The sequence below is a fragment of the Oreochromis niloticus genome, linkage group LG6 (assembly GCF_001858045.2).
Source record: "Oreochromis niloticus isolate F11D_XX linkage group LG6, O_niloticus_UMD_NMBU, whole genome shotgun sequence".
Taxonomy (NCBI): Eukaryota; Metazoa; Chordata; class Actinopteri; order Cichliformes; family Cichlidae; genus Oreochromis; species Oreochromis niloticus.
This window is the reverse complement of record NC_031971.2, coordinates 19273505-19294987: the sequence shown is the minus strand read 5'-3', so window position 1 is coordinate 19294987 and position 21483 is coordinate 19273505. Positions and strand designations below refer to the sequence as shown.

Below are 21483 nucleotides of genomic sequence, written 5' to 3'. Positions count from 1 at the left end.
GTGTGAAGATAAGCCAGTGGCATGCGACAGTGTTTGTACAAAACGTGGCTAGTGTGCAAGAGGTCTTTCAGTTTTAGTAATCCCGCAGCTGCATATGTGGTCAGAGGTTTACATCCACTCATTATGAGCATGAAAGTTGTAATAATTTGGGGCTTTTAATGATTTCTTTGAACTGTTCTAGCTCGATATTTGACCAGTCGTATTTGCAGAGCCAGCTTTCAATCATGGACAAAAAAGGGAGTTTAAAGTCAGGGCCTTGGGAAAGTCATTGCAGACCCTAATGTTATCTTGCTTTATCATTCCAAGGTTCCAGTTTTCATGCAAGTTGATTTAAGGTGAAGTTGAAGAAATTGCAGGTATTTATTCTTCATTGTTTCATCCACTTTATGCAATGCACCATTACCACCGGCAGCAAAACAGTCCCAGAGCTTGATGCTACCACCACCATGCCTGAAAGCTTGTACAGTGTTCTTAGGTTTGAAAGCCTCACCTTTACTCATCCAATTATTCCTCTTGTCAGTGTGAACAAATAGCTCAGTCTTTGTCTCATTGGATCATAAAGCTTTTCTCCAGAAAGCCTCTGGCTCATCCAGGTGGGCAGCTAAAATAAATCTCAGTTGAGATTGAAGGTGTTGATTTTGGAACAGGGGGTGTTTCTTGGATGGCACACTTTCAGTCCATGGCGATGTAAAACATGTGAACAGTGACACTGGTGTTCCAGCAGTTTCCAGTTCATGGCACGCTTCAGTCTTGGTTGTTGCTAGGTTTTTCCTGAACATCTGAATCAATTTCGTCTCATCTGAAGGTGACAGTTTGGGTCCTCTTAGAGAAGTTGGCAAAGTGTAGACACATCTGAATAATTGGTACTAATGTACAACTGTTTGAAGTAAATGTAAAGCTACAATCCCTTCCCAGACCTTCACTGAATTCCTGCTTGCAGCTTTTATGCTGGCAAAGAGAAACTACAAGTTGTCATCAATCTTGATGACTGCTGAGAATTTAGGAGGCCTTGGTCATGTCAAGGTTAAAGCAGATTTAAGTGAGTATATGTATATATTTGAGCCTGTATGAATTGGAGAAAAAACAAAATAAATTCAAGCTTGTGCACCCAATTTTTGGTTTTTAAACAATTGCTTTAAACTTACAAAGTAAGTAAGTTTAAAGTTTAAGTAAGTTTAAAGCAATGATTAGTGTATGTGTACTGTATCTGAAAACTAAACTAAACTCTGATAGAACCAGTTGTGGATGGATGGATGGTGCAGTTCCATCCATCTGTCTGCCTTTTTTCTGCTTCAGGTCTGAGTCATGGAGGCGGCTGTTTAAACAGAGATACCCAGACCTCCCTTCTCCATAGCCACCTCCCTTAGCTCATCGAGTCGGTCACAGAGGTGTTCCCAAGCCATTTGGGAAACATAATTTCCAGCATGTTTTGGGGCCTCCTCCAGAATTTCCATTTGTACTTACTAGCAACCACAAGCAATAAAATGTTATAGTAAACAGAAGAAACGATAAAGGTCCCCCCTAACACATGCAAATACCCAAGAAAAAGTAATAATTAATGACAGTAGTGAATCATCAATTTTCAGCTTGTATTGTCTTCATAGGAGAGGGTGTACTTGAAATATGTTTAAAGCAATTCAAAGCTAATCAACTGAAAAATCAAAAGATATGATCTCTGTCACATCACTATGAAAATGAGTTAAAGTTGAAACACCATATGCAAACACAGCTTTAGGCTAATGTCATAGTCATTATCACATGGTAAATGGCCTGTATTTATATAGCGCTTTCTAGTCCCTAAGGACCCCAAAGCGCTTTACATATCCAGACATCCACCCATTCACACACACATTCACACACTGGTGATGGCAAGCTACATAGTAGCCACAGCCACCCTGGGGCACACTGACAGAGGCGAGGCTGCCGAACACTGGCGCCACCGGGCCCTCTGACCACCACCAGTAGGCAACGGGTGAAGTGTCTTGCCCAAGGACACAACGACCGAGACTGTCCAAGCCGGGGCTCGAACCGGCAACCTTCCGATTACAAGGCGAACTCCCAACTCTTGAGCCACGATCGCCCCGGTAATAGATCAGGTAATAGACTTACCTGTCCTCTTAGCCAGCTCCAAAAGGCTTTGAGTTGGACATTTATTATCTTTTGATACTGATGTTTTTTTAGTGATGACCTGATCATTTCTCCACAGCTGCTATCAAACCAAAATATACATTTATTTAAAATCAAAAGTGTAGAGAAGTGTTTGAAAAACAAACAAGCAAAGAACCCACAAAACCAAAAAAGATTAAAGAGTTAATTCTTTTTGGAGACTACATAATTTTTTCTCTGGTGTCATCCTTGGGTCATTATGGTAATATTAACTGACTGATGTAAGATTTACTGACCTTATCCTCCTGGGAGAACCATCTCTTGTACTAAGCAAGACATCTATCTCCTCTAACACCATATTTTAATAATGGCAAAAACTCTGGTTTGCCTGGTCCACTTAAATGTACATAAACAAAGCAGTACTCTATAGCCTTATACCCTTTCATATAAACTCTTCCTGTATATAAGAGAAAGTTGGGTTCCTTATAGTGACATATATGGTAACGAGATTATTATGAATGAACCTGGGTGGTTTTTGTTTGTTTGTTTGTTTTAGATGAACACGCCACTTACTGGATGCATAGTGTACAGCGTGGGACTACACAGTGTGAAGTTTCTACAGCTCGTACTGACTTTAATTTGAATAAACAAAGGCTTATTGAAGAGTATGGATGTTGAGTCACAGTGTTAGAGTGCCACCTCTTGGTGGATGTCAGGAAATGTTTTAATTTACAATAAAAGATTTATATTCTCAGTAAAAAACTATTTTTAGTGCTCCCTCCTGCTCTACAAACAGCTCTCCCCCTGTCTGAGCCCTGCTCTGACTGTCTTTTACAGCTGTTTTGAAAAGGACAGATTTTTCTTCATAGTCATTTTCTCAGTTGTGATATAACAACTGATTACCAAAAAACAAGCTAACAAACAAACAAAAAAAGCATGTGACAAAATAAACAATGTCTTTGAAGGAAGGGAAGGAGGACTGGTGTCTTGGATTTAGTTCTTACATGGAGAGGCTGACAGAGATTTCGGTTGTTGTGACAGATGACGGCAGCAGAGGGAAAAGAAATCTCTGTATAAACACAAGTACGGAAAACAGCCACCAATTGTTTTGCTTATGCTCTTGGATGTGAATGCTGTTTCCCTCATGATAATACATACCATTCCATTTACAGCAATGGCAGCCCTGTTGAAACTGCCAAAGCAGAGCTGCACTTCCTATTGGGGATAGGAATAATTTAGGAAATAACATGGTAACCACTAATGTCACAAAGGTCACTGAATGCTAAAAATCTCTTGAGCTGAACAGAAAACATGAATTGTAGCCAAGGGTTGACCTTCAGGGGCATGCTATATAGTTATATGTGTGCTGAAATAGTTTGTTATATTGAGATATATATACCTAAAGGGAAAAGATTAATTAGCCTTAAGTTGTTTGTCCTTGTCTTAATGAAGGTATTGCTGGTGAAACCTGGGATATTGTGAAACACTACTAGAGATGGAACCAGAAACGGAAGACCAGGAGCAGAGTGGTAACTTGGCCCCCTGGTCAGGTTCAGATGGTTCCCAGGAGATTTATGTGTCTGGGTCTGTAGTAGAGTCCCACAATGAAGATGAAGTCAGCGAAGCAGAGTACCCGTTAGAGCCAGAAAGTACTTATATCTCCAAGTATGACCCTGACTCCCCAGAACACCTTCAAGAATGGGAATCTGCAGGTGAGCAACAGTCCCCGCCTGAACTTAGTGGAAGTGAAGAAGAAGTTTCATATCAGGAAGAGGATGACATCTACCTTAGTGAGTCGAGAGAGTCTCCTCACATCCAAACCTCACAAACATCCCTGCATCCAGAGTGCACAGACTCAGAGGATCATGCTGGCAAGATATCACGGCCACATTCCCAGTCTTCTTTCTCCTCTCTTGGCTGTGCTGCTGATATGACCATGGCCTTGACCCTGACCACAGGACAGCCCATGGGAGCCAGTAATAGAAAAGGCCCGGAGACTGGAAACAGCAAGCTTGAATCTTCAGAGGAAGGAGGGAGCAGTGAAGCACCTCCTGCTTCTGTCTCCTTTGGAATTTCAGATGAGGGTGCTGAGCAGGCAGAGAAGTGGAACTCGGAGTCTGACACAGATCTGTGCAGACCAGACAGGCAGAGGGCAAGGTACACACGTAAGTATCGATCTTCTACCCTCCTTTTATGTGTCAGTCAAGGTAGTACTGCAAACTGCACAGCAGCAGAAGGGTTGTTTTTGTCCAAGATTTAAATTGATTTAACAAGATTTGTGAACAGTTAAGATATACTTTGGTTACTTTAAATTCAGCCAGCTGAGGCACACGTTACAGTCAGTGAATAAAGTTTTTAAAAAGTTACCTTTGGCTGTATTTACTGTAGTTGGTATGTGAATCAAAAGACCTAACTTAATTGATAAATAACTTTGACAAAGCACAATGGGTGCTGCTGTTTTTTCATGCTGTAACACAGGGTCTATTTGAAGTGGACTTACAGGGAGAATACCCATGGCTTTATTAGTCAGAGCAGGATAAGAATAAAATATGACCATATGATGAGGCTGGCAGAAACAAATTTGACAGACACCAGCATGTGTCACCCTGGCCTGTCACCCGATCCCTTTTCCGATCGTAAGCCTTGACTGCAGTGGAAAATGAGCTCCTCACTTTTCTTGCCTTATGGATGCCCCCTAAGTTAGCTGTAAGTAAATATGATGCTTTTATTAGTGTGCTTGCTTCAGCAGGGGGATCTGAAATTGTGTCTTACCTGTCATGCTTGCATTAGTTGCTTATACTAATGGCATTATCAGTCCCATAGTTTTTTTTACTTTACTGAAAATTGACCAATTAAGTACCGTGTAAACTAAAAACATTACAATCCACATTTCCCTATGTTTTATGCTTCAGTTCTTGTTTTAATCTCTCTCCTTCCTCCTCCTCCTTCTCCTCTCACCCTCATTCTCTTTCTGTCCCTCCCTCCATTTTTTTCTTTGTCTCAGGGCTCAGTCGCAGTGAGAGCCAGTCAGAAAGGCATGTCAAGGAGACCAAGTCTAAATGCAAGAGAATTGCTCGGCTTCTAACCGATGCACCAAACCCCCAAAATAAGGGAGCCCTGCTGTTCAAAAAACGCCGGCAGAGAGTCAAGAAATTTACGCTTGTGAGTTACGGAACTGGTGACAACAAGGTTGACAGTGAAGACCAAATAGAGGAGGGGACTGAAGAAGTTAGATCAGCCGGGTATAACTTTGTGGCCACCAGTGATTCAGAGTTAGAGGAGCAGTATTCTCTTTATCAGCAGCAGCACAATTTGAGTCTGAATTGGGGAAGTGTTCGAGAAATGGATGCTCTACCAGAGACAAAAGGGAAGGGAGTTTTGATGTTTGCTCAGCGGCGCAAACGAATAGATGAAATTGTGTCCGAGCATGAAAAACTGAGGAGTAAAGGATTACCTGTGGAAGTATTAACAGAACCTGAATGTGGACAAGCACAGAATATTTACAACACTAAGGAAATGTACGTGCATGCTGATCAGGCAGATCAGAGTTATATGAATGCAAATCTCAAGCAGCATGGAGAATACCAAGAAGATTTCCAGGACATGAACCATGTGTCCAATGTGCCAAAACCCTTGGTACCAAACAGAACTGCAAGGCCTTTTCTAGGATTTCAAGATAGCCCAAGTTCTACCCCCATACCTGGGAGTGTTGTTCCAGTTACAAAGAAACATGAAACAAGATTTAAAGTACCTGTGCCTATTAACACTAACCCACAGGTTTGGTCTCCAACTGGAGACATCATAGCCTCAAGAGATGAGCGAATATCTGTGCCAGCCATCAAAACTGGCATCCTACCAGAATCAAAACGGAAAGCCACTAATAAACAGTCATCTGTGCCGGCACAATATTCAGATCTTCACACTCAAAACAAGGGGGAAAGGAGGTCTTATATTGAGTCGGAGGAGGACTGTTTTAGTCTAGGTGCTGAAGCTTGTAATTTCATGCAACCCAGAACAATAAAACTCAAGAATCCCCCTCCAGTAGCCCCAAAACCCACCATCAACCCAAACTGTCCACCGTGGATGAGAAGGAGCCCCTCCAGCGAGCCCAATATTCCGCCAAGAAGTCCGGTTTCACAACCTTCGCACAGTCCCGTGGGTCCTCATAGTCAGAATTACTTACAGCGACAAGACTGGGCTCAGCTTCAACAGATGGCCAACCGCTGGGCACCAGATCAAACTCAGGCAACACTTCAAACACCTACTAATGCCTGGGCTCCGGACAGCTCTTCTCAGCTTCATCTGCAGCCAACCACAAATAGCTGGAGTCAACAGCAGCAACGATCCCCTGTGAGTATGCAGGCCCACAGTCCTACTTACAGACCACAGTATCCAACTTCACGCTCAAAGAACAAGGCAGACAGCACTTCACACTCAATTGCCTCTTGCCCACCACAAGCAGGGAAGTCATATATCCACTTGTCAAAAGCACCACAGTTTTCTCCAAAGGGTCGGGTCTCAGACAGAGGTACCAGTCGGGCTGGTGATGGTCCAGCTATGACTGGAAAAGGTGCAGAATTGTTTGCCAAAAGACAGTCCCGTATGGAGAAGTTCGTTGTTGATGCTGAAACAGTGCAAGCAAACAAAACCAGATCCCCCTCCCCGACCTCGTCCCTCCCCAACTCTTGGAGGTATTCATCGAATATTCGTGCCCCGCCTCCATTATCCTACAATCCCCTTCTTTCTCCTTTCTATGCTGCAGCCAAACAACCCCCTTCCACAAGCCCAAAAGTCAAGACCAAAGAGAAATCTAAATCAGCTCCCAAGCAACTCAACTCTTTAGATATAATGAAACATCAGCCTTATCAGTTGAACTCATCACTGTTCAAATATAATGTGGTCCCTGGAACCAAAAGCCCCACCCCCAGCCCCAGCCCCAGTCCCAAACCAGCCCCAGTGTCAAAGTTTGAGGTTACCAAAAACCTTAAACTTAGAGTTGCCTCTGCCACTTCTCCTTATAATTCCTCTGAGCTTGCTGTTGAAAGCAAGGCAGAAGTCCCAACTAAGTCACCTGGATCGGTAAGTTCCCAAAGTTCTTCTGCCCAAAACACAAGATTGGCTGAACCTCTTGCAACTGACAAGCACGTGGATGAAAAGCACACTGCAGCACCTGCAGCCCATCACTTAACCAAAAAGCCAGCACACAGCGCCAGACCTGCAAGCACATCCTCCCAGCAGCCATCTGCTGCTGACAGCATAGCTTCAGCTTTCTCTCCTGCATCTCTTATTGCTAGAGGCGCACGTCAATTGGCTCCTTGGCCAAAATTTTCTGCTAAGAAGCCAGTGGTGACAAGCAAGCACTGGAAGCCTGTAGCCATGCTACATTAATTCTTATACTGTATATGGTCTTCTTTTGGTATAGTCAACACTGACTGAGACAGTAATTACATAGTTATCTGCAACTTGGCAGCCTCTAATGTGTCTTAACAGGTGGAAATATAGAGTCTTTTGCACTAAATGTAGGCCTCAACTGGAATAATTTGCAGCTATAGAGATCTGTTTAGCTGGCAATGTAAGGAAACAACTCAAGATACAGTTAAGCTCTTTTAAAACTGTGAGAGATAAATTCAACATAAAGTACAACAAATAAACACATTAGCACATGACATAATGCCCCTGACAATTGGAGAAAAAAGGAAAAGCAAAACAAAATAATGTAGATTCTCGTGATGTGCTATGTCATGTGCAATAATGTGTGCAGAGAGGCCTGTTCTGCCACAATATCTAGTTTTTTTTGTTTTTGTTTTTTAAGCAAATATATCACCTGCAAATTTGTATGTTGAGATTGTAACCCATAAAACCCCAGACAATACAAAACAAACACATAATGTTTATTATATCTATCTATCTATCTATCTATCTATCTATCTATCTAGATAAGTTTACCCTTATCAAATTAGATTGTTTCATCTTTTATTCAAGATAATGATAACTGACTTGTACAACTTATACTTATAATACTTTTGTGTGTTTGGGGAAACAATTTGCATTTGCTTCAGCCTCATTCCAGACTTTGATGGTATTAGAGCAGCAAAAAGCATTAATTTTGGTTGTGACCTGATGACTAAAATGTTCTAAAAATGTTTTTATGTGGATATTTTTCATTATGGCCAGTTATTCAACTGTCAGAAATTTCATCAGAAATTCTATATTCTCATCCTTGATGGAAAAAATGAGCAAAATATCATAGAAATTTGAATGTTCTGCTACGGTTTCATGAAACCATCTACTGCAAATCTTTATCCCTTCATCTTTCTGACATGTCAGTGTTTGCACTTCTTGTACTCGGCACTATCATGCTATTAAATTTCTCTTTCCTCCTACTTGTGTATTTCATATGTGTGTTGTGAACAATTTCCCTATTTCCTTTCTCCTTTGTCTTTCTCACTGCCTCACACTTTCGCACATAAGTGGCTCAATCTTGTTGCACTTTTAGCAATCACGGCCTCATCTTTCAAACTTAACTGTATTTGTGTGTCACAGCTTTTCCATCTTAAGCTCTGAATGTTGAAAGTCTGGAACTATAATCTCAGCCCCAAAAATATTTTTTGCACACTTTTGGAAGCAGAATTCAATTTTGCTATTCTAAACATTCATGGACAGCAAGTCATTAGCTTCCGTCATGATAAATAATATATTATCTGTATACAGCAAAGAGGCATTTTTTTCAAATGTATAACTAGAGACAGAGTAGAATTAACTAAAGCTTTGAGCATTTTCAGCGGTTTCATATACCCCTAACTTTTTATCACTGGAATGATAACGTATTCAAAGATACAGCAATCACAAAACATTTCCTTACCTTTTTAGTGTTCCCTTTTTTCTATTGAGAAACTATACACATTAATAAACTGTTTTTGCTTATTTCATGTAGAAATAACATTTGACTGACATCACTCCCTCTCTCTCACTTAGTCTAGTTACAGCCATAATTATGCAACAAACACCTTTATTATAGTTACCAGTTCAATTAAATTAAATTCAGTTTAGTTTATTCACAAGTCAGCTTAAAATACAAGTAAAAAAAAGATAACATGTAAAATAGTTATTTATGAAATTGGACTAAATAGTGGCCCAGGCATCAGATGATATGCATGAAAAATATACATTTGTCCTCTTGGCCAAGTCTCACTTGGAAAAGAAATTTTAATCTCAATGAGACTTTTACCTGGATAAATAAAAGATCATGAAAAGCAAACACGACCTTCTAACATACGATGTCTTATTAATTCAAATATCGTCATATTAGTAACACTAATCTAACACACGTAGACAGTGGCACATGATAATAGTATTAAAGTATATAAAGTAAGTAGTTTATTAAAGTATGAACTTAAAATATAGTGCTATTGCAGATTTTTAAAGATCCTTGCTATACAAGGTTCAGAATCAAACAGTTTTTAGTAGCAGCTGTTGTATATAAGTTCGTTTACATACTGAAAAATATTGATGTTTTTAAAGTGCTTCCAAGCTCATCCCAATTCTGTGGACCTCTACAGGTCACATGTAAAATTGCACATTTAAGTTTACATTTCTTTCTCTTAAGAATTTTCTTTTTCCTTGTCCTGTGTGTGTGAGAGGGAAAGTGTATTGGGATAAGCTCGCAAACTTGCTAAATACTATAGTATGCAGATTACAGGCAATATGAAAAATGCTACATTCAATTGACTTCAGGAGTTTGTGACAATGAAAAAGAGAGTTAGAGAGTTATCCAGTCACACAGTTTACAGCATGACTCTGTCTACCTTTAATCTGATGGGAGCCGTATAGAAGTTTGTTTCTGCCACTGAAAAAAGCAAAAACAAAGTAGTTTTACTTTTTTTCAAAAAAAAAAAAATTATAGTCAAAATTACAGGTTATCATCTCAAAATTTTGATTTCATAACTTAAAATTTCAAGTTATTTTCTCAGTTTCAAGTTGTTGTTTTTTTTTTCCAGAAAAGTTAGTAAATGGAAATTTTGAAATACTTACATGTAGCTAAATGTTTTGTTTGTTTTTATTGCATTAAAAATGCTCTTAGAGTGCCTTTAGAAATAGACCCATAACATAAATACTTGTTCAAACTAAAAAAAAATAAAATAAAAACATAAAATAAGTAATTAAAAAAAATTGCAATTCTTATGCAAATTCTAGAGGCAGAGGAAATAGTTCCAGTAGTTCCAAGTTTTTTTTCCCTGTCTTTTCAATGGCATTAACACTGTACTTGTTTCAAGGTGCTTGAACCAGCAGCAGGTAAGTTCGGAAATCTTCTTCATTTAGTCTGAATAATTCCTAAAATTCAGATAAATGACTTTCACACAAGGGAAATTGTCAGTTTGCTACTGATATTGATATTTTCCATGTCCATTTGTTTTTACTAAAACATTTTAACAGGATTCACAGAAAAAAAAAATAAAACCTCAAAATATTCTACAAATCTGAAATTGCTTTGTAATGTGGAATCTGCACTTTTCAAAAGACAATGTAAGGCATATTTAATCAATCAAAACAAGATGGAAAAAATGAAAAAAAAAACAAAAAACCCCAAAACATCAACACTACTTCTGCCCTCCATCTGCCCTTGCTCTGTGGAAGTGTAAAAAGGAAAATGAAATAAAATGACAAAAAAATGACATAAAAAATCAAAATCAAAATCAAAGAACTGGCAGTCAAGATGGATTTGGTAAAGTAATAAAGGATCTTTATTTTATTTATTTCACAGAGATAAAGACATTAACATGAACAAGATTTCAAATGCATCAATGTATTCCTTCTTTTGTGTGCAGAGACACAAATATACCAGCAGAGCAATTATAGCTACACTTACCACAGGTGTGCAACATCAAATACATGCATCGCTTTCTTTAGCCTCTACAGGCAATATTGAGTAAACAATTTCTGTTGAGGCATCACCCACGAAGTACAAAGTGCTCTCATGGGCTGTTAAAACACTTTTCTAAGCAAGGACAGACGCAAGAAATATAAAGGTTTAAAACGACTCAGAACAGAACAGCTAGAGTGAAGCCACAACAATATCAAATATACAACAATGAAAGACAGCGTTATAGGTCAACTCAAGTGAATCACAAAAACGGGGTTCCTAATTTCGAGCAAAGGTAGTGACTTAAGAAATATCAGAGGTCTAAGTCCTTATTTAGACTTTTATACCAGGGTAACTGGTGCAACTCAATCCTACATGATGTTCTTTATTTGAGGCATTTGATAGTATTCCCACCTCTAGCATCGAAACTAATAGTTTCAATACCTAACACTCTTAGGGCTCAAACATTCACATAATGGTAATGTTTTGTCATAGGACAATTCAAGGATAATCTTTATTCAGTAAGCTCTACATAGGAACAACCACCACTGCGTTCAACACAGTATTTTCAGTGTTTTTGGACCAGTAAAATAAGGGCTTTTATTATGTTTCCAAATCTAGCTTAAGTCCCTGGATTTGGATATTGTTTTGCCATATTTAATTTGGAATTGGAAAGCATTAAAGGCTTTCAAAATAAAATTGAAAAACAATTAAAACTGAAAAAAAGAAGATATTTTTTACAGTGTTTCTTTTTGCACATGAAGTAGTGCAGTCTTTTTTTATTTTAGAGAAGAGTACCGCACATTTTATTAAACTTAAAATATGAATACACTTCAAAAATATTAGCTCTCCAGGTTTCAGAGAAGCCAGAGGGTGGCAGCAGAGTCTGCATACTGCTGTTACTCCAGCCAACAAGTTTGTGCTTTTCTTTTAGGGATTTGGTAGAAGTCGTTCGCTGAGCCTGCCTCAGAGACTGAATTCAATGCCTTCTCCTGGACATCTGTCACCAGTGAGCACACCCGGGGTACTGCCAATACAGAGGCAAACATCATTCCAAGAAAAAGTCCGCAAACCACTTACACCATGGGAGGCAGCATCAAGAAGCCCTATTGGCTCTGTGGATGACGCCTTTTTGTTTCTCCCCTCATCTGCAGCTACTAATGCCAAAGCTGCAAAGCACCGGGGATCTCTGCCAGAGCCTCCAGAAGAATGGAAACGCAGGGTGTCTCTTGATCCTGCACCTGTCAGTAAGAGTCATTATCATCATGAGACCCCAGCTTTTCACATTCTTACCAAGAGCAGGACATTCTCACCTGAGAAACCAGCCTTCTATGGGCCTCCCTTCAGACCTGCCCAGCCTCTTAGGGCCAGTATTGGGCAAATGGCACAAGGCTTCAGTCCAACAAAGTGCTCTCCTGTGTACAGTGCATTTCAGCGAAGTTAATAGATGAAGTCAGATATCAGAGAAAGAGAAGTAATAAACGATATTAACATTGTAAGGCACAGATTTTCCTTCAGAGTATAGGAAACATGAAATGCAGAGAATTGTATTTGTCACTAGGAGATGGAGTACTGTATGTCGAAAAATGAGGGTAAGGCTTTGGCACAGTTTAAGCCATTTGTTATGTTGGTTTTGCATTTATGACAGGATGGATAATTATGTTGACTGCATGAAAAAATCATTTGGTTTAAAGCAAGAACGTACTGTGACGATTGTGTGAGATATGAGCTCAGCTTCCATGGGAAATTTTGCTATTGTGCCACCAGAGTGTCATCCAAACAGTATTATATCACTCATCCTATAATAATCAGATTTTTTCTCAGTAGTAATGCAGTGGCAATTACACAAGTGAACATTTCCAATTATTTCATTCACTTTTTATTGACTTGTGTGTTTTTCAGATGTCATATGGTTCCTATTTTATCTTTTGCCATGCATTGCCAGAAAAGTAGTAAGCTTACAATCAGTGTGTGTGCCTTAAGGAAAGTGTTATTTAAAGTGACAAACTGTGTGTTGGCTTATTTGCTTTTATTTTGTTGATCTTTTAATAGGAATGAATCCTGCATGCATGAATAAATTCACAAAGTTTCCCACCTTTGATCAGACACTGTGTGGTGTTTAAGTGTTAACAGAAGCAGATGCTGTCCTTGAGTGCCAGAGTTTCCACGTGACGTGTGCAAATTTAAAGTTGGGCTCTTACCATGTACAATGTCATTGTTTTCACTTTTGAAACACAAGAAATAAAACAGATTAAAAACACACTTTAAGTGTCGTTATTTGAATTTAATTCATTTCTGAGAAGATTGTAGTTTCTGATATCAATCTTTTATTGTAAAATTTGACTCTTGAAGAATAGATATAGTATTTTTCATTTCTCTGTTTTGCCTTTTTAAGTTCAGATTATAGGATAATATCACACGCAGCTGATGCTGGTTTTCCCCCTGAAAAAATGGTATAAATTGCAAGATACATTTTTAAGCATTTTTTTTTTTAAAGCCAGATCTAGCAAATATGATACAAATTTATATATGGAAAACAAAATGTAATTAATTTTTTAAACAATTTTGTCAGATGGTTCAATAAACTCTCCATTTTTAGATTAGAATTTTCTGGCAATTATTTCATGGTTCAGGCTTTAAAGGGTTAAAATACAGAGTTGTCAGGGTTTCAGCCTTATTCCTATTTTAAACTTCACAGACTTTGCAAAAGATTTAACGGTCAGTATATCTGCAGCACTGCAACAGCTTCAACTGCCAGAATAATGACTTTGATATAAAACCCTTCTTGGCAAAACACCATCACCCCTTTAACTCCCCTCTCTTATCTGTTTATCATTATCCAGAGTCAGTAATTACACATAATGATAGTAACACAACTCAGTTTGGAGACAGAAGTGCACACGCAGCATTAACAGCTTCCCTAACATGAAGGCATGGTACCTCAGAGGCTATGTCAGCCCACAGAGACATGTCGAATATAAGGCGTCGAGAGACAGGAGATGCACCAAACAAAATCTCACTGAGTGGGTGTGTGTGTGCTGTCCATCCTCCCCCCTCTCTCTATGATAGCGATCCTTGCCCCATGGTGTTTGAGATTGGTTTTGAGTGTTTGGCAGGTTAAATTTAGCCTATTGATGTAAGCTGCATTCCAGTCACAACAGACCCAGAGACACACTCACAGTTTGGCTTTAGTGTCCAGGAGTGTGAAGATCAGGGAAGATCAAACTACCTACTGTAGGTTGACCCCTGAGCCTCCGTGTCTCCTCTTCAAGGATACAGGACGACCATCACAGGTATGGACAAGCCTTATCAAGCTTATTTTGTGAATATGTGATGTATTTTTAATTATGCTGTAATAACATTAACACAGCACTTCTTGGAAAATTAAATTTGACACCATCTAACATTTATGTTTTCTAAATGGCTGCATGTGTGTTTATGAGTTTATCAGAGCATTGGCTATATTTTTGCATTGCGAATCCCATTGATCGTCTTTCTTTTTACTTTTAACATTTTGTTTTAATACAGTTCTTCCAAAGTCAACAGCATAGGGCACAGCGGAGTTATTCAACATTTCAGAGTTTCTAAAAAGTATTTTTAGAGCTGTACCATCTTTGATCTCATTCTGAATTTAACAACAAAGTAAACCTAAAAATACACAAAACACGAGCTACAGAGAAAAATATTTTTGGTCTCATGTTTGAGCAGTTTTATTTGGCTCTGCGGGACAATGATTGTGTCCAGCTACGCATGCAAACTTAGGACACATATTCATCCTTGACCTTTACGCAGCATTAAAAGGGATGCCACTAATGTTAGCTCACATACTGAAAAACTGGTGCAGTGACCACCAGAGATTTAAGAATTGCGTGTATGGCACTAATGGATGTACAATGGAGCTTTATAGGTTATGCAATATGCTGTAATCTTTAAATGTGAGACCTTCAGAGTTTATTATAAAATGACGTGCAGTATACTGTTCAAATCATCGATATGCAAACAGCAAATGGGACACAGACGTTAGAGACTCAAAAACTATACACGTCTCATGTCTGTGAATTTTATTATGTACCAAAACAGGAACAGAACGAACACTGAATGAATATATTCTGAGTTTTATTTAGAGATCTTTAAATACTCTCCATTTCATACGTGGCCTTATATTTATAAACTCATCAACCTATGAGCAAAAAATAAAACTTTATGATTCTGGCAGAACAACTATATCCTGTGTCCTGTATGTGTTTCCAGTCCTCCTGAGTTCTTCCCATCTCGCCAAAGCCACAATGTCACAATTCTGTACAATGCCTGCTGGAGAGAGGAAGAAGTGTGCCACAGCTATATGCCGAGAGGTCCAGGGTACCAGCGGTATGATATTAGAGCTGAGGCTCGGCAGACAAAAACACAAGAGAAAATTCGTTGTTATCAGAGTTCAAAATGTCAAGGCTGCTCTCCAGTGACTGCCATAAATCAGCTAATGGGATGATTTATACCTATGGTGGCTATGTCTTTGTCATTTCCAAAGGTCTATTTTTGGGTGGGTGTCAGAGGGGAGGGAGGTTGTGAGGGCCAACTGCTGCTTGGGAAACGTGAAGGTCTGTGACAGCTGGGGTACATTCTGTCTGTACACGTGGATGACGGAGCATCACGTACAGCCAAAACTATTGTACAAGTACAAGCACAATGGGGACCACTCGTTTTCCATGGCAGAGCTCACAGAATTGAAATTATACATTTTGTGACTCATATAATGTTATCTTATGAGCTTGCCTAATCCTAGCCAGGCCGATAAACTGATACTGCATGACATTACGTTGTGTATATTTATACTTTTGGTCCCACATTTTCACCTTTAAAACCAGTGCTGCAATGATCTACTGGACGGGTTTATGGGAAAACGAGATAGTGGCCACTGTTAATCCCACCCATTCCCACTTTAGTACACAGATGTCTGCAGGAATATGCATCTAACATAGATACAAACTAATATTGTTATTTATGTACTCATGAATGTAGTTTTTATTGTGGCATTGACATAAACCAGGAACCTTTGCCTGCACTCCCTCATTTATAGCAAAACATCAGTTATCAGTGAAAATTAAAATTCAAAGTTGAAACTTAAAGTACATACAGTAAAATACTGAAATATCAAATATCAAGTATTGCCTCATCACTATTATGCAAAATGTAATGAATACATTTAACTACACAACAGACTGCTTTTTTTCCCGTCTTTTCAACTTTGTTGTTGGGCAGGTTACGTTATGGACCTTGGAAAGAAGCTCAGCACTCCTAAAGACATCATGTTGGAGGAGTTATCTCTGCTTTCCAACAGAGGTTCTCGGCTTTTCAAAATGCGCCAGAGAAGATCTGACAAATACACGTTTGAAAGTATTCAAAACGAAGCAAATGCGCTGCTCAGTGTAAGTCGACTTGTTTGTTTTACTTACATTTTATTCATTATCTCTCTCTGAAGTTCCGGGATTTGGTTTAAAGAAAATCTGTAAAGGTGCCTGCACACATTTATCAGGATATTTGCTCTTAACAAAGAGTGTAGTAAGACATGGATGATAACAGAGACATGTGCCTCGTGCCTTTTGCATCCTGCGGGCAAGTCTTCTGAGAGGCTGCTCGGGCACTTTACTGAGGAGCTGCTTCCCTTTATTTCAGTGCATGTTGGTGTGTGTTAATGTGCGTGACACAAAAAGCAGCAATAGATGTTAGCAGTTCAACATGTAGCTACACAACTGATATCTTAACCCAGTGATGCACTTTATTCTGTTTTGCAGAATGATATTTTGAACGTGAATACACACACTGTGGAAATAAAAGTGGAGCCGCCAGCCAATGGAAATATTGCTAATGCTGAAAAAAAAGATTCAGGTAATTATTCAGCTTAGTAAGTGAGGCTGTTCTTGTTTTATCCAACAGTGAATTAAATAAGGATCTAAATATGGTAATGCAAAAAAATTAATAAATAAAACAATCATAATCAAAGATGTAGTTTTGAGATGGATTCCTCTGTTTTACATTTCCTCCGCTGTACATGAGTCTGAAATTCAGTCGATAAGACTGCACAGTCAAATAAAAGCTACTGATTATGTAATGATGTCATAATAATAACAACTGGTATCATAGATTCATAACAGCTGGTCTTATCTTATGGCAACCGATTTCCAGAACAGGACACCATGTACTAAATGTAACTATGATTAATTATGGGCAGCTTTAAAAGCGTTATTTAATTTTATTATTTTGATAGCAAACAGAGTCCTGTGCCTCCTCTAAAAACCCTTGAGCACAATATCATCTCATGTCGACACATTACATGATGAGCACACGCTTCAACTATGTGCTATTTTTAAGCCCTCAGATCATATTGATGGACAACTCAGTGTGCCTGTGTTAAGTGTTGTCTAAGCACAGTATCTATTCATAAACCTGTCCACTCTAAAAAGTTAAGGCTCAAGAAAAAAGCTCAGAGTTAACACGTAAAAGCAAAGCAGGCTGACAGATCATTCTGTTCAAACAATAGCCCAGATTATGATCGCCCTTGACTGATTCTGGTTTCCTCCTTCACAGTAACGACTACTGAGAAGTTAAATCCCACAGCTACGCACAAGTCCTATCACTCCCCATGGGAGGAGGCCCTGCTCCGTGACCCTTCCCTCGCTGAAACTCTCAAACTAAAAATGCCGGCTGCAGACCCACGGCCAGAGCTTCCTGAATACAAATGCTTCAACCGGTGAGAAAACTACAAGTCTGTTTTAATGAATTAGAGCTGAGCACAACAAAGACTGACATTCATAAACTGATCTTAATTACAGGGTTGCCACTCCTTTTGGTGGATTTGAGAAAGTTTCCAGAGGAATCACATTTAAACTACCTGAGGTGGATCTGAACCCCCCCAGATACCCAGAGCTCCAGGACGCGGGGTTGAAGCGACCCACCTTCAACAGGACAGCCCAAGGATGGATATCTGAGGGCACCCATCTGATTTTACCCACTATTACCCTGGAGCCCATCTCAGTGCCAGAGTCTGATGACCTGTAGATGATTTCATGCAAAATGATGCCAGCTTGGTGCTGCCTGTGACAAGAAAACAGCCAATTAGTAACACTGATTTTTTTTTAAAGAGATTTTAATGGACAGAGAGGGTTTCATGTGTTTGACACCCTTTTAACTAGAATGTTTACTGTCTTTAAAGACATGTGTCAAAGAAAACAATGTAAATAGTAAAAGGAATGTACCCCTACATGTTCTGGAGTCTCTAGAGATACTGAAAATATATCTGTAAATTACAAAGATTTTGAAAAATGAATGAAGTGATGAATATAAATTGTAAATAAAAAAAATATATTTATTGGTGGTGCAAGAAAAAAATGGCCATGCAACAAGTTATTTAGGTAATATTCATAATTCTTCTTGTTAGGTACACCTGTTCATTTGTTTTTTAACACAAATATCTAAATAGCCAATCACATGGCAGCGACTCGTCACACATGAGCACATAGACATGGTGAAGACAACCTGGTGAAGTTCAAACTGAGCAACAGAATGGAGAAGAAAGGTGACTTTGAACGTGACATGGTTATTGGTGCCATATGAGCTGGTCTGAGTATTTCAGAAACTGACGATCTACTGAGATTTTCCCACACAACCATCTCTAGGGTTCACAGCGAACTGTCCAGAAATGAGAAAATATCTATCAGTTCTCTGGGAAAAATAACTTGCTGATGCCAGAGGTCAAGGGAGAATGGACAGACTGCTTCAAGATGATAGGAAGCAACGATAACTCAAATAGTCACAAGTTGCATCCAAGGTACGTATGAGTCTGCTTCCACATGTGAATAGTAGGGTCAGAATTTGGTGTGAACACTATGAGGACCAGGGTTAGGATCAGAATGGTAATGGTGGGAGATTTGTTGTCATACTTTGGGTTCCTTAGTATCAGTTGAGCATTGTTTAAAGGCCAGAGTGAGTGTAAATTTAGATTTAAAAAAAAAAAAATCCACTAGGGAAACAATTATAAATCAACAGTTATAAATAAACTGAGGTCTAATCCAAATTCATCCAAAAGTTTCATCCAAAAAAAAGTACTGAGTGTATGTATAAAAATATTTAAGCTGTTTGAATTCCATATTTTTTTCTGTGATTGTAACTACTGTATAAAAGTTACACTTTTCTTCTCTCTTACACACACACACACACACACACACACACACATAGTTATATCTACCTTGCCTGAAGGGAAAAAACAAAAAACACTAAAGGAAAAAATGTATTTGTTGTGTTTTATTGTTTCTCATCATAGAAAGAAGAGACAGAAGTTGTAACTTTACAGCATCGTAACATATACTGTACAAATACATATAGTAATGCAATGAATCACTGTACAGGTGTTTGATACTGAGCCAAAGAATCAGACATGTACCATTATTCCTTATTTATTCTATAGTTATTAACTACTCCAAAGAATATTATTGTGTGCTATTAATTAATTTCAAAGTGGAAAAGAAACAGAAACAAGCGGTGTCTTCCAGACAACTGCAAAATATATGGAAGAGAGCGAGGTGAGAAAACAAGAAGAAACATCACACAAGGTTTCTCTAAAATCTCAGAACTCCAGAGAAGGTCGAATGGTCTCTGCAGAATGATGTGCGAGCAGTTCATCCCATCAGAATCTTTTACTTACAGTGCTTAACAAAGTTATTAGACCACTTCTTATAAAAAAACAAGAAAATACAAATATTTTAGAAGTCTATCAAAAACTTGTTTACAACTAAAAAATTGTGATTTCACATTTTTATATCACTGGATTTCTATGAGAGCTCACACATTAATCAAAGATAACATTCAACCACTAAAATGTTTCTGTCCAGAAATGCAAGCAAATAACTGTGATTTCTTTTGTAAAACAATAAAATTGAAAATCAATGGATAACAACAGTAATTATTAAGAAACATAAAAATGGTTTTGGTAATGGTAATTAGATTGGATGGTGGTCTAATGAATTTGTTAAAGCAAGTTTTGAAATCTTGTTTCATTCCTGAAATGACACACGCTGTGCATGTTTTGTGTTTTAAATAAAAGTGATGTTTTGTTGTCATGGTTGAGCATGTATGTACATGTACAAACAAAGCAAAAAGTGTTACACACGTGTAAGCATGCGTGACGTTGATTAGAAATTATAAATCTGGTTCAGCTGACCAGTCTTTATGTTTCTCAAAACCTGACTGTCATGGGAAAAAACTACAAGTATTGCAAAAACGCAACTCCCTCTAATAACCACTCATTGTGGTGGCAATGCTACAGAGTTAAGAGCTGCAGGAAGGCTGTGTTATAACACCACATGCAGAAAACAGGAAAAGAAAGAAAAATAGGTTCATCCAACTCCAAAAATAACCTTAAGAACATTTAAGATGTGTTTGACTGCACATCTGAGCCGAAATCAGCAAACTAACATTCAGCAGGATAAATTTGAAGCCTATGTTGTTGGGTTTTTTCAGATGTATTTATAAATAACACTTTTTCATGTCTCCCATGGGAGGTTTCAGTGCTAATGTTGGAAAAGACTAACAGCAGAATTTATTTCACTGGAAGAATACACATAATGTCTTAAAGGTATTTTCAGATAAGATTGCACAACTCTATCTATATATCTGTTTAGGACTATGGAGCTAAATATATTCAGGATCATGTGTAAAAAGTAGTAATGCCTGATTTGCGTCACAGCATCCAGGGTCAAACTTGAAATATCACTGCCGAAGGTGTCGATTCTTACAGTGAGCGTTACAGTGAGTCACTGGGATAGTTCTGCGTGTGACTGCGAGCCACAGGACAAAGTGCCTGTTTAATATTCCTGAACAGATTTCATTCTTGGACTCAGAATCAACAAGGACTCCTCAGTGTAACAGCTCATAAACAGTGATTCACTTGTTTTTCCACAGGCTGGCACCTCATGCTGTGGATACACAAGCGCGCACACACAAACATGTATACACTCACATACACAAATGTAAATATTCAGAGTAGGAAAACAGCATGAGCACTTGGCAAGATTTTAAGTCAGTTTTTTTCTCCTTTAGTTTGCTTTACAGTTAAGCGCCAAAACTTTCTCCTGTGCAGGAAAGATGCACTGTAACCTATGTGGGAAAGACACAACCAATTAGTGGCACTTTTGCTGACTCCAGCTTACATGCACCATCAGTCTCTTTGAGTCTTCCTGTGTACACTTATAACCTGCTCAGCTGGGCAGTTTTTCCCCTGCCAGGCCCTCCATCTGCCCCGATTTCTTTTAGCGACTGCATGTGCTGTTTACTGCAGCATTACACTTACACAGATAGAGACTGTGGGTTTACAATTTCTCCAAAGCCCCTTTGACAAAATGTTCAATATTGGGCGCAGTTTTCTCCGCCAGCTTATATTTTATAAGAACGGGGACGGAGTCCTTTATCTGGCGTTGCTTGAAAAGACACCTGTGGAATATTTACGCATTTGGGATTTCACCTGGACT

At 38.7% G+C, this 21483-nt stretch overlaps 2 protein-coding genes across 3 annotated transcripts; both read left to right on the top strand.

Moving 5' to 3' along the window:
• The first annotated feature begins 3586 nt into the window (after nucleotides 1-3586).
• Nucleotides 3587-13222, top strand: synpo2b (synaptopodin 2b). Its single transcript, XM_005457031.2, has 3 exons — nucleotides 3587-4271; nucleotides 5111-7185; nucleotides 11901-13222. The coding sequence occupies exons 1-3, from the start codon at nucleotides 3602-3604 to the stop codon at nucleotides 12408-12410; spliced, it is 3255 nt and encodes a 1084-aa protein (XP_005457088.1). The 5' UTR covers nucleotides 3587-3601; the 3' UTR covers nucleotides 12411-13222.
• Nucleotides 13223-14104: 882 nt separating this feature from the next.
• myoz2b (myozenin 2b) lies at nucleotides 14105-18341 on the top strand. Of its 2 annotated transcripts, XM_003452250.5 has the most exons (6): nucleotides 14105-14259; nucleotides 15218-15334; nucleotides 16223-16389; nucleotides 16756-16849; nucleotides 17549-17711; nucleotides 17794-18341. In XM_003452250.5, exons 2-6 carry the CDS (start codon nucleotides 15253-15255, stop codon nucleotides 18017-18019), a joined length of 732 nt encoding a protein of 243 aa, XP_003452298.1. In that variant the 5' UTR covers nucleotides 14105-14259; nucleotides 15218-15252; the 3' UTR covers nucleotides 18020-18341. The 2 variants fall into 2 exon arrangements, with proteins under 2 accessions (XP_003452298.1, XP_003452299.1); XM_003452251.4 differs by lacking the exon at nucleotides 15218-15334 and having other exon boundaries at nucleotides 14133-14259.
• The last annotated feature ends 3142 nt before the right edge of the window (nucleotides 18342-21483 follow it).

Bases quoted from the DNA above. Each gene is read 5' to 3' on its own strand.
- synpo2b (XM_005457031.2), top strand. From the start codon at position 3,602: ATGGAACCAGAAACGGAAGACCAGGAGCAGAGTGGTAACTTGGCCCCC. The intron at 4,272-5,110 runs GTAAGTATCGAT...TCTTTGTCTCAG, and splicing joins GCAGAGGGCAAGGTACACAC to GGCTCAGTCGCAGTGAGAGC. The intron at 7,186-11,900 runs GTAAGTTCCCAA...CTTTTCTTTTAG, and splicing joins CAACTAAGTCACCTGGATCG to GGATTTGGTAGAAGTCGTTC.
- myoz2b (XM_003452250.5), top strand. From the start codon at position 15,253: ATGTCACAATTCTGTACAATGCCTGCTGGAGAGAGGAAGAAGTGTGCC. The intron at 15,335-16,222 runs GTATGATATTAG...GTTGTTGGGCAG, and splicing joins AGAGGTCCAGGGTACCAGCG to GTTACGTTATGGACCTTGGA. The intron at 16,850-17,548 runs GTAATTATTCAG...CCTCCTTCACAG, and splicing joins TGCTGAAAAAAAAGATTCAG to TAACGACTACTGAGAAGTTA.